Source organism: Lutra lutra, chromosome 7 (genome assembly GCF_902655055.1).
Source record: "Lutra lutra chromosome 7, mLutLut1.2, whole genome shotgun sequence".
Lineage (NCBI taxonomy): Eukaryota > Metazoa > Chordata > Mammalia > Carnivora > Mustelidae > Lutra > Lutra lutra.
In genome coordinates, this window is record NC_062284.1 from 40067038 (window position 1) to 40083372 (window position 16335).

Below are 16335 nucleotides of genomic sequence, written 5' to 3' on the forward strand. Positions count from 1 at the left end.
AGACCTGGCTTAATTTATCTTTAAAGGGCAAAACAAATTTCTTAATTTGCTCTTTACTAAGTAGCAACACATACGCAATCTTCTATCTCCATTTTAAAGACTACCTTAATCTAAGTTCAGTGTATTTTACACAAAAGCTAAATGTAATAGGCAGATGAAAATAAACTATCAATACCCTTAGTGCAGTAACTTGTCCAGGAACTAACATATCATTTGTCCTGCAGCTGTTCCTCTGGCCCCTATGTCGGACTTCTACTTACAGGCCTGGACCAATATTACTTTTAGCTCTCTGTCTCATGTAACTAAAGACAAAGTCATTTATTATATTTCTCAACTATGATGAGATTGACAATACTACATTAAGTCTCTATTTTACCTTCGTACTTCAGGATCTATTATTCAAGTAAAATGCATGAATTCATCATGCAAAATAAACGTCTTAACCTGAGTAATTAACACTTTACCTTGACAAAAGCATCATCTTCCACAGAAGCATCTCCACTCAACTCATCTGCTTCCTGTTTTTTACCTGCGAAAGAAGGAAAATGGGCTAACAACCAATATTTTATTACTTTAAAAGTAAAAAACATTCAGAAGAGTTGACCCCACATATCAATCACTCTCTACTCCCAAATCATCTGACAAAACTAATGCAAACTCCTTATAACCACCTGCTCATAGCTGTCCCAAACAAAAAAAGCTTTATTAAGAACATCATGCTGCCTCACTAAATAAACTACACAAATCATCCTAATATAAACCCATCGTCTTAACTGACTTGATATATATAATACAATGTTCTTTATGCCACTCAAATTCTCTTATCTTCAAGAAGTAGCAGCACATTTCAGTGGTGTTCTGAGTCTATCACCAGATGTCTCACAGCTAAGTCAGATGTAAGACAGCTCCTGTCCCCCACAAAGTCGTCCCTAAGTGCTACTCTTCAACAAGCTTTCTCTGAAATAAAATCCTCATGCTTCAATCTACAACGTACAGTTCCTCAGTTGATTCTATATTGCCTCGTACTCTCAAATAAATCTTGCTTCACCATTTAGAAAAGAAAATTCCTTAAGTACAAGTGACTGCTTTTAATACTTATTTTGTATTTCTCCAAAGGCCTAACTATAAATGGGGCTCGGCACTTAACAAAATGACTGATTTAACTGACTTAAGGCAAGAAGAAATACTTCAGACTGAAAACTGTTAATAGCCTCCAGATAGACTACAGGCCTTCCCCACCCAACTCGCATCTTCAAACTTCACAAATCGGTGGTTGGGACTTCAAAAATGCTTTCCACGGTTAAAGAAATACATATTTTCCACAGAGCCGATGCTAAAAGTTTATGTTTTTGGGCTACTTCACAAAAACCTACTGAACAAACCATGCATCAGAAATGTTGTAAAGGGGTGCCTGGGCAGCTCAGTGGGTTAAAGCCTCTGCCTTCAGCTCAGGTCATGATCCCAGGGTCCTGGGATAGAGCCCCACCTCGGGCTCTCTGCTCAGTGGGGAGCCTGATTCCTCCTCTCTCTCTGCCTGCCTCTCTGCCTACTTGTGATCTCTGTCTGTCAAATAAATAAATAAAATCTTTAAAAAAAAGAAGAAGAAATGCTGTAAAAAGCACAGCTGCCAAAACTTTAGTATTGATGATTTTTTAATTCGTTTATTTTGAAATGTGAATGGATGTTCTTTCCTGAACCCAACTAATCATCAACTTTCCCCTTTGTCTTTTTTTTTAAAGTTTTTTTTTTTAATATTTTATTTATTTATTTGAGAGAGAGACAGTGAGAGAGAGTATGAGCGAGGAGAAGGTCAGAGAGAGAAGCAGACTCCCCATGGAGCTGGGAGCCCGATGCGGGACTCGATCCCGGGACTCCAGGATCATGACCTGAGCCGAAAGCAGTCGCCCAACCAACTGAGCCACCCAGGCGCCCTCCACTTTGTCTTAAACAGGGACTGCCATGTACCTATCTCAAGCTTCTGTGGCTCTCACGGTAGAGAGTTTAGGTTTAAGGTGGCTGTTTAAAAAAAAAAAAAAAAAAAAAAAAAAGTCAGTGTACCTCCCTTTCCCGAGTCTCAACAGCCTCTATCTTCCATGTGCTCCTAATTCGAAACCCCTTCCTTGAAGGAGAAATAAAAAGGCAACAAGATTCTAATCCTTCCAGGTATGTGAAAAAGATCAAGCCTAAAAGTGGAGTTTTGTTTTGTTCTTTTTTTTTTTTTTTTTAAACTCACTGAGGTAAAAGAGGGGTTGTCCCAGTCTCTCAAGGGTTTACGTAAATCAAAAGAGAAAGTGTGGAGTTTGTGTGGCATTTGGTTCCTTTTTAGAATGCTGGTGCATTTTTTTAGGGAAAATAGAAATTAGAAGTTACTACAAGGGACAACTAACAGAGTCTACTGGTCAGAAAGCATTTATTACTATATTTAAAAAAAAAAAAAAGTGAAGATGTTCCTTCCCGGAAAACAGTATCAGATGAAAAAGAGCTCACTAAATTCTTCCATCACATTTAGAGGAAATTCCATGTTATAAAAACTTAAAGATGCTTCTTCATGGGAGAAATAAATTTTTTAAAAATATAAGACCCCAAAACACACCACCAAGTAATCTACAGAGTAGAGCTTTGGGGGGAATTCTTTCAGAACATTTGCAAACAGTATTTACTCCTTAAATTTGCAAAGCATTAAAAAAAAAAAAAGTTCAATTGATTTTCCCAAGCACCCTATGGTACTTGGGGTAGGTAATCAAAATCTTAGGAAAGAGAAAATGAGCCGGAGAAGTTAAGTAGCTTGCCCAAAGCTAGTAAATGGCATTGTCAGAACTGGAAGCCAAGGCTTCTCATTTCCAATCCAAAGTTCTTTCCACTACATCCTATGACCTACTTAAAAGACATTATCCTAGTAAGGCGTGGTTCATTAACTCAGTTTGAAGATACTATCTTTGAAATGGCAGCCTTCAGGGGCACCTGGGTGGCTCAGTGGGTTAAAGCCTCTGCCTTCGGCTCGGGTCATGATCCCTGGGATCGAGCCGGCATCGGGCTCTCTGCTTGGCGGGGGGCCTGCTTCCTCTTCTCTCTCCCTGCCTGCTTCTCTGCCTACTTGTGATCCCTCTCTGTCAAATAAATAAATAAAATCTTTAAAAAAAAAAAAAAAAGAAATGGCAGCCTTCAGCATTAATGACAAACCTCATATGCTTTGCACACTCCTGGTGAATTTCACTTGCCTTAGTTTACTTAAAGGAAAACCAAACTGCACCACGGCAACAAAACGAACACTGGCAGTCACTATCACTGCTTAACTGGCTTCCATGGTCCAAGCACTAGAATAAACGTTTTCTATATATAATGTATTTATTTAATTTATTCTCCTAACTACCCTGAAACTATTATCCCCATTCTATAAAAAAGGGAACTGTTGCTCAAAAACTAATCAGATTACAAAGCTAGTGAAGGCAGTGCTTCAGTTTATTTTTTTATTTTTATTTTTTAAAGATTTTATTTACTTATCTTTATTTTTTAAAGACTTATTTGTGGGGTGCCTGGGTGGCTCAGTGGGTTAAAGCCTCTGCCTTCAGCTCAGGTCATGATCTCAGGGTCCTGGGATCGAGCCCCGCATCAGGCTCTTTGCTCAGCAGGGAGCCTGCTTCCCCCTTCTCTCTGCCTGCCTCTCTGCCTACTTGTGATCTCTCTGTCAAATGGATTAATAAAATCTTTAACAACAAAAAAAAAAAATAAAAAAATAAAGACTTATTTGTCAGAGAAAGTGAGAGGAGAGAGTGCATGCGCACGCACAAGCAGCAGGAGTGGCAAGCAGAAGGAAAAAGTAGGCTCCCTGCTGAGTAAGAAGCCTGTCTGGGGACTCCATCCTAGCACCCTAGGATCAGAGTCAAAGACAGATGCTTAACGGACTGAGCCACCCAGGCATCCCAACAGTGCTTCAATTTAAACCCAGGCCTATTCCCACCTTTCGAAACCTACAAAGCCATTAGATCTGTGAGTGGCTACAATGTGCCAGCTGTTAATGCTATCTCTTTTAATGTAAAAAGAGGCTCCAAAAGTCACACCCACAAAATGTTTAAAGGTAAGCCTCCAAGATTATGTAACCTGCCCCATGACAACAGGCCATAAGAGGAAGAAGTGCACAAAAAGGCCCAACTTTGCTATGCCTTACTGTTATAAACAGCTGTACCACACAAAAGCACTGGACATTTATCAGCTTATAAACATAAAAACCATGAGGACAAAATTTTCAAACATATAGTGATGAAACTGTAATAATAATTTGATATGTTTAAGAAAAATGAAATTTTACCCTCTTCGAAAACTGATCTTTAAATTTTGAAACAGTGTTAAGAAAATTCTGGTTGGTGTCTCAGGAATGAGCTGACACCATTTTTTATTCTGTACATTTAGAATGAAGTCATGAACTTTATAAAGACATCTTTGATCATTCCAAAAACAAACAAACACGCAAAAAACCCCTGAAATTTTACACTCTAGCTTTATACTGCTTTCATAATCTGTAACTTGGGGCTTACTTAGCACATGCTGAAATTAGAAACTATAATATCTTCCTTTATGAAAAAAGGATCATCTTCCCCCATACAAAATATAACTCACATTTTAAAAAGCTCGAATGATTACCATCTAGCCCAGAACCTAGTACGACATTATATAATGAGCAGATATATTTCCTGACTGATAATGGGAGTATACCTAGGTTGGATATAACAAGGTCTGGATTTCTATTCAGCCCTCACTGGGACAAGAAGAGGTGACATGGCAGTCAAACTAGCACCATGTACAGTCCCAATCTCTCAGTAAAACTGTAAACTCCCAACTTCAATGATGCTAGAGCATCTATGGATTCCTAACTTATGTCACAGATGAGAGATAACTTATAAGAAAAACCAAATCCCCTTTAAATTCCAACAAGCGGGGCGCATGGGTGGCTCAGTGGGTTAAAGCCTCTGCCTTCGGCTCGGGTCATGATCCCAGGGTCCTGGGATCGAGCCCCACATCGGGCTCTCTGCTCAGCAGGGAGTCTGCTTCCTCCTCTCTCTCTCTGCCTGCCTCTCTGCCTGCTTGTGATCTCTGTCAAATAAATAAATACAAATCTTTAAAAAATTAAAAAATTAAAAAAAAAAATTCCAACAAGCAACACTGACCACCTTCAGCTCTTTTTTGTACAGTCAGTAACCATCTCTATTTCCAGTTCCCATTTATGGCTGTGCTAGCAACACCCCTAGAGAAAATTAATCCGGTAATCTTCATTCCTTCAAGGACTCAGGCACATGCCACAGAAATGTGTGTTGATGCAAAGGAAAGTGGTATGACTGGGATGAGGGTGCTAACTTAAAGTTTAATGTAAGAGAAGCTTCACTTTTTTTTTTTTTTTTTAAGCAACGTCTACATCTGGCATCAAGCTTGAACTCACAACCCTGAGATCAAAAGTCGCATGTTCCACCGACTGAACCAGCCAGTCACCCCCAAAGCCTAACTTTAATGCTTTGAGAAACAAAAGTAGAAAATAAACCGAGCAGTAAAGATAGTCTGAATAACAAAATACAAATGGAAGCAAAATTAACCTTATCATATTTTAAATGTGATAATTTACTGTGATAAGTAGTAACACATGGCTATTTTTGAAATTACATAACTTCACATAAAAACACTGCAATATTCTTTGCATGATTTTAGTCTAAAGTAAAATGGCAAAGCAAAATATATACACCAAAGGAAGAGGACGCTAGAAATACTTTCTTAATTATGCAACATAAATGCATACAGGTCCACAAGTATTTAATTTTTAGAATTAAGGATAATTCAGAATTTTCAGATTTTAGAGAAGTATGACAGAACATGCATCATGTATCAATCTATATTTCCCAGTGGCTTCTGGAACAGGGCCTCTCAATCAATCACAGAAATATTTGTGCAATGAAACATACATATTCATACCAAATGAGATAAATCAAGACTACGAATACATCAAGACCATAAATAGCTTCATTTTTGCCAACAAACTTAAGAAAAAACTCACAATCTTCAGAATTTTTGTATTTCAGAATTATGAATAAAGGATTCTGGTCATAAATTGGTTTTCTCCTCCAAAGGCAAAGTGGTCCCTCTAAGGATTTGCAATTTTCCTTTTCAAGTTCAGAAATACGTCCAAAACAAAAACAAAACAAAACAAAACTCCACTCAATAAGTAGATTTAAAGTAATCTTGCCCCAAAACTTTGTGAGAATAACTGTTCCGCATAAACATTTACAAAGATATAAAATATAGAAAAGTTTAGTCATAAAATTGCTGTTTGAAAAGGGGGAGGGGTTCAGAATATAAGCCAAACTGGACAAGAATGTTTCCAGCAACCTCTCCCCAAACGCATAACTGCATGCAGTATCTTAAAATAATCAGACTATGCTTTGTGTTGTCTGCATACAACTGCATGCAGTGTTTTAGCATCTCAGTCTATTAAACTATGTTTTACTAATGAAATCTTTCTAAATGACCTTATATGTTGTCTTCAACGCTGCAGTTATCCAACAGATCATTTTATTGTATTTTCAAAAATCTACTACAGATAAGTCACACTCATTATAATAACTCTAGAAAATACCAACAGCATATTTTTTTTAAATCTGTTAACTTTGTCATCTGAAGATAACCAAATTCGACACACACACACAAAATAAATGCACACACGTACACACAAGATTTTAATTTAAAAGGCAGCAAAAATGTAACTCAGTTTTTAATGGGTTATTTTTCCAGTCCATCAATAGAGAGAAAATACTAGCTGACCCAAAGCCTCATTGTCTGAATCAAATAAAGCAATGCGGAAGTTTTTTGGAAAATGTAAATTATACAATACAATTTGCAAACTGAGAGGCAGAAAGAAATGAATGAAAATGATACCAAACTTCAAGCTCTAGTCTAGAGGTTCTTAACTCTACCTGCGTGAGAATCACCTGAGGAACTGTTAGAAAATAACGAAGTCTGTGTCCCCAACAGAGCAACCAAAACCAAACCTCTGGGGAGGCAGGAGCCTGGTAGCTGTATTTTTAAGAACTCAAATGACTCCACCATAGAGAACTACTAGGACAACTGAGCGTAAGTAACTAAGAGGCTAGAATGAAAAGAAAGTACGAGGAAGATTATTGTTTTCAGCTTCTGCAAACTATAGAAAGTTTCAATTCTCTCTGCCTTTGACAAAACACCATGTATGATGTGAACCTATTTTAGTTGTTGAAAAGGGGGGGAAAAATCTGTAAACATAAATCTTCTATGAGTACATGCACATGTACGTACCCAACTCAGATCAACAGATAACACCTGATAGATTCAGGGTGGTGGAATTACAGGCAATTTCACCTTTTAGTGCCTTTCTGGATTATGAATTTTTTTAAATGAACATATTTCCCACTTATAATCTGGAAAACACTATTATAAAGCCATAATAATAATAATACTATCCCAGGGTACCAGATCTGCCATGTAAGACTTCCTCAGGCTGTGGAGTTCAGGATGTGAGTAGTTAATTCCTAAAACCGCACAACCTCGAGGCCCTTTTATATGACATATGTGTGAGAACTTTAGCCTAACTGATTAGCCAGGAAATTCCACCCTTATACCTTAAACCATTGTTCAACCTCTTCGATAAAGTCATTTCTGATGCCACCAACTAATAATATTTTTTCCCCTAATTCCTGGACAATTCATACCTCATTTTACATGAGTTTGTGAAAGAGGAGATAGTCTGAAGCCCTCTGCTCCTAATTCAGGAGGCAGAGGAGGACTAACTTGGGAAAAGTGCACTGTCTTTTAAAGTACTAGAAAAATTTCCCTACATCGACACACATCACATTTGACACAATAAAAAGGTTGAAAAAAGTACATGAGGGCTTTGATGATAAATATACTCCACCATTTAAACTGCAAAAACAAGCTGCAGGTTTCAACAGCAAAGGCGAAAGGTCTGATTTGGTGATGTGAAAATGAGGCTGGACAGTATTCCAGCAAAAGTTGTAAGGATTTCCAACACAGCAACAAAGAGGTAAGGAATAAAAGGATGTTGCAGTGACTCACAAGTTCTGGGTTCTGAATGCTTTACACATCAGTGCCTAAGGAGGAGCCACTAGTGCCACTGAGAAAGGTACCTCTGGGAAGTAACAGACTACTGATCTCTGATATATGCGCTTCCAGCAAAGAAACAGGCAATTAAAACAAGCACCCAAAGAGGTATCTTTAAAAGCAGTTAAGAGGGCACCTGGGTGGCTCAGTGGGTTAAAGCCTCTGCCTTCGGCTCAGGTCATGATCCCAGGGTCCTGGGATCGAGCCCCGCATCGGGCTCCCTGCTCTGTGGGGAGTCTGCTTCCTCCTCTCTCTCTGCCTGCCTCTCTGCCTATTTGTGATCTCTGTCAAATAAATAAAATATTAAAATAAATAAATAAAAGCAGTTAAGAAAGCCATCATATGGCCCTTAGTATTCATTCAACAAATATTTTTTGAGTACCTATTCCGTGCCTCGCACTGTGCTAGGCATTACAGAGACTAATGTAAACAAAAGGCTGTATGTCCTTATCCTCACAAAGTTTCTAGCCTAGTGGGTATCCAAAAATATTTATGACAATTCTATCCCCAAAGCCCTTCTCAATGCCACAGTTCTGATTAGTTTCCTTAACACCCAAACACACTGCAATTAAAAAAAAAAAAGGCAAGAATTAAAGTACACTAAAATAATGTATTATGTTAAATGCATTTTATGTGGTTTACTCTATCCTTAACAGACACAAATTTCAGAAAGCTTTACACAGTAAACATGTAATTCTTTACATTATCTGAGGTATTTTCCACACAAAATTAGGCATTAGATGTCTGGATAAACCTATAACCCCAAATTAAACTTGTTTCTACAGGAGGAAAATAAATCAGATTTCATGTAGTGGTTTGAACCCTTGCTAAGCTTGCATGTACTGCACATTAAAACATCAATAGTACTGCATTATATATAATTCTGAATACTATACTGATTAAAGCCACATAAAATAACTTTTGCTGAAGTTTAAAGGTGACTTAAAGGTTGAAAATCAAAAGAATATGGTATGCCATCGTCAGGTAAAGCAAAAGAATCTTTAAATCTGTAATCTCTAAAACAAGTTAATGAGGAGTTAGCTCTACCTGTTTAACCGCTTTCTTTACACACACGCCCAAATAATATGACAGTAAATCTCCCTGGTAAAGCTTTCTTCTGTGTTACTTATTAAAAAGTTCATAGCAAAGAAGAGTTGTAAAAAAAAGACTCAGAAGGGACAACCAATACAAGCTACAAACCGTTTCACTGTATTAACCGCATGCAAACAGAATTTATAAACAGTATTAGAACTATAACACTATCAACACTTATTACAAGCACAAACTTGTTTTAAAAATATTCTAAAATATAGTTAAGAATACAGATCCCCTTTCCTCTAATCTGGCTAAACACAAATATTTTAACATAAAATTTTTTAAATACTGACCCTGCATTTATAAGAGAATAAACTTAATATTTCACCTGAGTAATTGATCCACACCCATTAAGCTACTCTCTTGCTTTCTTAATATCATTTAACTTTTACTTGATACCTTAAGATTATCATACGAATTATTCATTTTCCTGACAAGCTATTATATGCTGTATCTTGCTGATGTCTACATGACTACCTCTAAGTAATCCCTTTCTTTGTTCTCTTTTTCTAATAATCTGTCCTAAAGAATATTTATACTGATGGAGCACCTATGAGCTTTACAGTTCCTTCTTTGCACATCTATTTTAGTTGAACAGAAAACATTTTTCTTCTGACTCCTGACCATACATAATCATTAAATTTTAGAACTAAAGGAGTCCTACAGATGATCAAGTAAAAATTTCGGTTTTATAAAAAAGAAACAGATCACTGAAGGAAAGGTGGTATGACCAAGAGGAAGTTATTTTCAAGGTAGAGACTGTTGAGCAAAATAAGATTTGGAATGTAGTAATTCAGCAATTAGACTGAAAAACGGACATCACATTAAAATATTTAATTTCTTGAATCCTTGATTTTAAAACATACTGTTATTTTTAAGTTTCCATAATCAAATTTGATTTTTACTCTTTTTATACTTATTTTTATTATTATTTTTAACATTATTTTAAAACTCAACTTAAAATAATCTTACTCGAATTACACATTAATTCAAACCAGGTTCTTAGACTGGGATTTACATTACGTTCTTTGTAATTCACAGAATTTTCAGAACAATGATAAATGGAATTTAAGGAGTCAAGAGCTACTTATCATGCAAGTCCTAGAATAAGTCTCATGAAGTACTCAGTGATTACATGTTACAACTTCTAACTAAAGACCACAAGACACCTTAATATCAGTGTTATGGAAAAATTAAAGTTCAAGTATCCTAATAATCCATATAAAAGAAAAAAATTAACAAACTGATCATATGTATATATACACACACACACACACACACACTGTATATATAGAAAATAAAAACTTAAAATTCTACATTGCTAAAAATTATTTCTAAGGGTTAGACAAATGAAGCTCCTAATAACTGAAAAAGAGACACACCAATAAATTAAAAATAGGTGAGAATGCACATGTCAGATGAAGTTTACTTTCAGTGCTAAAATCCATAATCGGCTTGAATAATCTGGAACTATGATTAATACGTAGCATCTGTTAAACAATCACAATGTGCTAAATAAACTACATGAATTAAAATCACTATAAGAAATACGGTTAATTCCTGTTTTACTTATTTCCAAAATTTCTATGCTTCATTTTGAAATAACACTGGTTTGTAAGCATAGGCTTCTCAGCACAAGCTTCTCTCAACACAGGGAAATGTATCTCTCAAAGTGATACACTGAGTCAGAGTTACATTAAAAGCCACAGATCTTCAAGATAACTTTGTTATTCCTCTAAACTCCATTTCCACCTCTGTCATTCCCATCCCACCCAGAAAATACTCCTTATCCCTGTTCAGTTTCCTCTGGCACAAAAGGGGGACGCTTGCAAACCTATGAAGACTCAAACAGTGAGATGGCATCAGATCTGCCTGGTCCTAACACCTACAGATTGCTTAAGATCAAATGTTAATATTCCCATCTTTTCAAGGTTAATCCATTCAATCATTTTACCCTAGTTACAGTCAATCTGGTCCCCAGTAGACAGAGCAGTATTTGGATCTTGGAGCAGTAAGGAGAGTTAGATTTTTAAAAATTCTGCAGCTGTCCATGACACACTCTACCTATTGCAAACAGGTACTAGGACCCAGATACCCACATCATGTCCACCCTCTGCCACTGTCCTTATAAGAAGGTGGGAGAAATTTATAATTATTCAAGTCAAGACTTCAATTACCAGAACATTTTTTTAAAAAATCTAAGTCCCATTTACACTGTCAAAGTGTTAATTTAAAACCACTTCTCCCTATTCATTAAATCACCATAACCTGGAAATATATTCTGGCTAGTTTAAAAGTTATAAAATTAAAAAATTTTGAACATATCCCTATAACTTTTTTTAAAGCTAATTAATCATGGCTTTTCCCCTACCTTGTTAGTATGATTGGTGAAGTTTTTTTGAATTTCACTGAAAATTAGAATGTATAATAGCATAAATGGAAATAAAGTTCACCGAGTCAAACAAAATACTAAACATAAAGGTTATAAAATTTTAATATACTTGAAAAAACAGCAGGAGCCAAGGTGAAAGATTTGGAAGGAATTCCATCAATACTCTGCCAATTGTGGGGCAAGGTAGACATGTATTAAACTGTTATTTTATTCTTCAGGTCTTCACACTATGAAAGAAGAAACATTATGAAACTGGACTTTGTGATTTTTTTGGGGAGCAATAAAAAACTGGTCTCTTTCAGGTCAGCTTCAGCCAAATCTTAAGGGCTACAAGTTATCCAGAGCCTGGCAACAGGAACTTTTCTTCCTTGACCCAAGAAGGCAGAGTGCCAGAGGGAAATAGCAAAGAGTAGCACTATATAAACAGGGCAAGTGGTACAAGAGCAGAGGCAAGTTATATAACCAAAATATATTTTAAAATATGTTCATAACTCGTAACAACCTTTGCCTTTGGTTGGTTTCTTGTTTGGAGTATCAGTTGAAACAGTTAATTCAATATTATCTGGATCGCCTCCTTCCTCTTCAATAGCCTACATTAGAAAGAGAAGTTAATATGCTACACAATCTATCTAAACTTATTTTATAAAAACGAAAAAAAAATTAGCAAACCTCAAGCCTCAAGACATTAGAATTGCCAGTCATTTCATAAACGGACTTCAAAAAGAGCAATTCAACTACACGAGTAAGAGAAACTTTCACGGGGAATATCATTAGGTATCAAAATCACAAGGAGTTTTAAATTCTACCGAGTCGAAATAATTAAATATCACATGTTATCATACTGAACAAAAGTCTAAATATTCTCAATTGCAGAAAAGTTGCTATGAAAGTTAATAACTAAAAAGAGTTTTCCCTAATTTCTAGAATGCAAACTTATTTCTCCTCTACTACAATTCCAACGCTCACTCAAATAAACCAGAAAGATAATCAGGGATGAAAAAGCAGATTACTGCTCTGATGCAAAAACTGAAAACCCAGCGGAAAACAAACCCTCTCACCCACCCCTCAACTCCCACTACCAATTCCCCCCCAAGATGGGGAGGAAACGGTTGGGCACAATTAAACGGTAACTTCACAGAAGTCACCAAAGTAACCAGTCCCTCCGAGGCCAAGAAATGCACGCGCTCACCACCGCTAAAGACTGGGGACCAAGCGCCTCCCGGGTCTCCACGATCGCCCTTGGGAGGCCGCGCCGGCCGTCGACAGCCCTCACAGCCTGGCGGGGACGTCCCGGGGGAGGCAGGGGCGCGCTCGGCTGCGACCGGCGGCTCGCGGGCGGCTCGCGGGCCCTTCGCAGGCCCAGCCAGGCTCGCGGGGGCGGGGGCGCCGCGGGAGGGTCCTCACCCTGCTCGCGCGGGCGGGCGCCGCCCGGGGCCTCCCCACGGCGCAGCCCCGCGGGCCCCGGCGGCTGCGGGCGGCCCGGAGCTGCGGCGGAAGTGGGGGCTCCGAGGCGCGGCCTAAGCTCCCATTCCCGGACCTCGCCGGGCCTCACCTGCTTGAGTCGGGAAACGAGCACAGTCTTCACTCCGGTGATGTCTAAGTTCCGCCGCTTCAGCTCGGACTTGAGATCGATGACCCGCAGATCAGTAATCTTTTTACCTTCCGCCTGACCCGAGGCGGCCGAGGCTGCCACAGCACCGGTAGCGGCAGCCATTTTAGAAGAGCAGCGCGCTGCCGAGGCAGCGAGTGGGCTGCAGGGCGGCGGCAGCAGCGCCAACTTCGACCCAGGCCTCGGCGGCCGCCGGCGCCGCGCAGCGCTGCGCACAATGAGCCGCTGGCCCCGCCCCCTGTCCGCCACCCCAGCGCAACCTGCAGCGGCAGCCAGCACCCGGATGACGGGCGCGCGTGCGCACTGGCGCGGGCGACGGCGGCCCGGCGCGCTCCGCGGAGCGGGCCGTGGCCACCTGGGCGGCGCGACCTCTTGCGTGGGCTGGAGGTCAGGCACGTCCAACCGCACCAACGTCCGCGGCGCCGCCGTTCTCTCGTCGCTTAGTTAGCCATTTTCTGGCAGCGTCTGGAGTCTTGAGCAATAAAAGTGTCAGGCACTTCACGGCATGGATAGTTCGAGTGTTACTCAACACAAACCCAGGGGCGTGTGTGCGCCCTGAACCTCTTACAGGGAGATACTTTATCACTTCTGCTGAATAATCGAAAAAATGTGGCCAGTGTGCACTAACGAATTAGGTTCCCCGAGTTGCAATCAAAAGGCCAGAAAGAAACCGTACAGCAGTTTTAGAAAATAAAGAATATAAAGGGTTCTAAGGGTTATAAGACTATAAAGGGCTGGCCTGGGTGCCAGATCCCACTAGCTGGCTCCCTTCAGCTCAGGGAGGCTTAGTTTATCCCAGGGCTGTCCCCGCTCGCTGGAAAAACAGGACAACTTCCCCTCTGCCTTGACCTCAGTTTGCCAACCCTTCCGGTGGACCTGAGGGCGCAACACGAAATTGATCGCTGAATGAGGAAGTTCATAAGTACTTGTTACAGTTCTCATACACTGTGTTCACTGTTTTGCGGGGGGATCCCAAGAGCAATCACCGTCTTCTTAGGAAGGACCGGCCTGTGCAAGTGAGTACCTGTTCGTAACTTTAGTCAGCATTATTAACAAAGCGTAAGCATTTATAGAATAAAACTATTCTATAAATTCCCTACACTTATTATGACGCATAATTAATTAGACTGTCATTTTCTGGTTTCTAAAATTTAAATTGATGAGTTCTGTCTCCTTTTATGTTGTTTTTTTTTTCTGATTGACTAATTAGATCAGAAGAAGACAAACTGACATAATGAAATAATACTTGACATTCGGGTAGTTCTTTACAGTTTTATAATGCGCTTTGACATGCAATAACCCTCTTAATCCTTCTGAACTCTGTAGGGTAAATCTATGCGAGGCTTAGAGAGATTAAATGGGCTTGTGCATGTTCACATAGCTGGTATGTGGCAGAACCGGTGCTCAAATCCAGGTCTCCTGATTCCAAGTCCAGTTCTGTGTCTACTACAACTTGATTCGCAGTCATAGAATTTTAGAATTCAAAGGATCTTTAGAAACCTGGCACAGTCTTCTCTCTCTCTCTCTCTCTCTCTCTCTCAACAGATAAAGATTTTTAGCAACTTATCTGTTGACCCACAGCTCATTATTGGCCAAACCGACACTGAACCTGAGATCTCATTCCAGCGTGTTTCCCACTAAGCCACCTGCCTTGCGTCCACTAGTGCACACTGGCCCGCTTTCTGAACACATGTGAATACTTCTAAAGACAGGTTGTACTAACCAAAAACTAATGTGATAGTTAAAGTGAAAGAGTTTTTCTTTGCCTTAAGAAAAAATTTAATAATGGAGTTATCTTTAAAAAGGAGATCTATGCCTTCTGATCTGATGCACTTGAGAAGGATGTTTCACCTGCCAAAATGCCAAGAATGTTTAACCCAAATCTCATGATGAGATTGTAAGGCAATTGTAAAACATTCAACAAAATAAAAGCTCTAAATTCTGCAAAAAAAAGCAATATCATAAAAGTAAAAGTAGTAGAGCAGTTCTGGAATGAAGATCACTGAAGGGATGTGAAAACTAAATATTGTGTGTGATTGTTGTTCGGATCTTGGATCAAAAAAAAAGCTACTAAATGAACAATTGGGAAATGTGAGACAATTGGGAAATTTGACTGTTTATCAGATTGCATTATTGTACCAATGTTAAATATCTGTAATGTTGTATCAAGGTTACGTTGAATGTCAGTTCTTAGGACATACTTGCTGAGGTTCTTAGAAGTGAAGTATCTTTCTGTCTGCAATTTACTTTCAAATGGCTTGGGTGAGAACAAATGTGGCAATATGTTACAAAGCACTAAAGTGAGTGTAGCAAAATGTTAATAATTGAGGAAACAAATGTGGCAAATTTTAATAATTGGGAAATCCAGATGAAGGGCATAAGGTTGTTAACTGTCTACTGTTTAAATTCTTTTTATAAGTTTGAAGCTAGGGGCACCTGGGTGGCTCAGTGGGTTAAGCCTCTGCCTTTGGCTCAGGTCATGGTCTCAGGGTCCTGGGATTGAGTCCTGCTCTCTGCTCAGTGGGGAGTCTGCTTCCTGCCCCCCCACCGCCTGCCTCTCTGCCTATTTGTGATCTCTCTCTGTCAAATAAATAAATAAAATCTTTTTAAAAATTAGTTTGAAGCTATACATAATACATACATCTAATTTTTTGTGATAGAAAATAAAATGGAGGAAAAAAATTTTTTTCACTTAACATCTAGAATATTTAATTTTGTCATTTAACCTATGATTTTTGGTTTTTGAAATTATTTATGTAAATAATTCACCTTTAAATTGATGTTTCTTTTTTTTTTTTTTTTAAGATTATTTATTTGAGGGGCGCCTGGGTGGCTCAGTGGGTTAAGCCGCTGCCTTCGGCTCAGGTCATGGTCTCAGGGTCCTGGGATCGAGCCCCGCATTGGGCTCTCTGCTCAGCGGGGAGCCTGCTTCCTCCTCTCTCTCTGCCTGCCTCTCTGCCTGCTTGTGATCTCTCTCTGTCAAATAAATAAAATCTTTAAAAAAAAAAAAAAAGATTATTTATTTGACAGAGAGAGACAGCAAGACCGAACATAAGCAGAAGGAGTGGGAGAGGGAGAAGCAGGCTTCCTGCTGAGCAGGAAGGGATCA

The 16335-nt window shown here is 39.0% G+C and overlaps 2 protein-coding genes across 19 annotated transcripts in view; one reads left to right on the forward strand and one right to left on the reverse strand.

The window, feature by feature from the left end:
* The window catches only part of SLTM (SAFB like transcription modulator), a 46549-nt gene extending 33104 nt beyond the window's left edge, over positions 1-13445 (reverse strand). For 4 of the 12 annotated variants that reach the window (XM_047736179.1, XM_047736175.1, XM_047736170.1 and 1 more), the window contains exons 1-3: positions 13170-13444; positions 12120-12207; positions 465-529 (exon numbers count right to left, since the gene is read on the reverse strand). In XM_047736179.1, the coding sequence (XP_047592135.1) occupies positions 465-529; positions 12120-12207; positions 13170-13331 (315 nt within the window). In that variant the 5' untranslated portion in view covers positions 13332-13444. Of the gene's footprint in view, positions 1-464; positions 551-12119; positions 12208-12806; positions 12949-13169 lie in introns of those variants that run through there. The other 8 variants (XM_047736178.1, XM_047736176.1, XM_047736173.1 and 5 more) reach the window with 3 other exon arrangements.
* Positions 13446-14059: 614 nt separating this feature from the next.
* Positions 14060-16335, forward strand: part of RNF111 (ring finger protein 111) — a 128513-nt gene continuing 126237 nt past the window's right edge. The window contains exon 1 of one of the 7 annotated variants that reach the window (XM_047736156.1): positions 14060-14242. In XM_047736156.1, coding sequence (XP_047592112.1) covers positions 14133-14242 — 110 coding nt within the window. In that variant the 5' untranslated portion in view covers positions 14060-14132. The remainder of the gene's footprint in view (positions 14243-16335) is intronic. The other 6 variants (XM_047736159.1, XM_047736161.1, XM_047736155.1 and 3 more) reach the window with 6 other exon arrangements.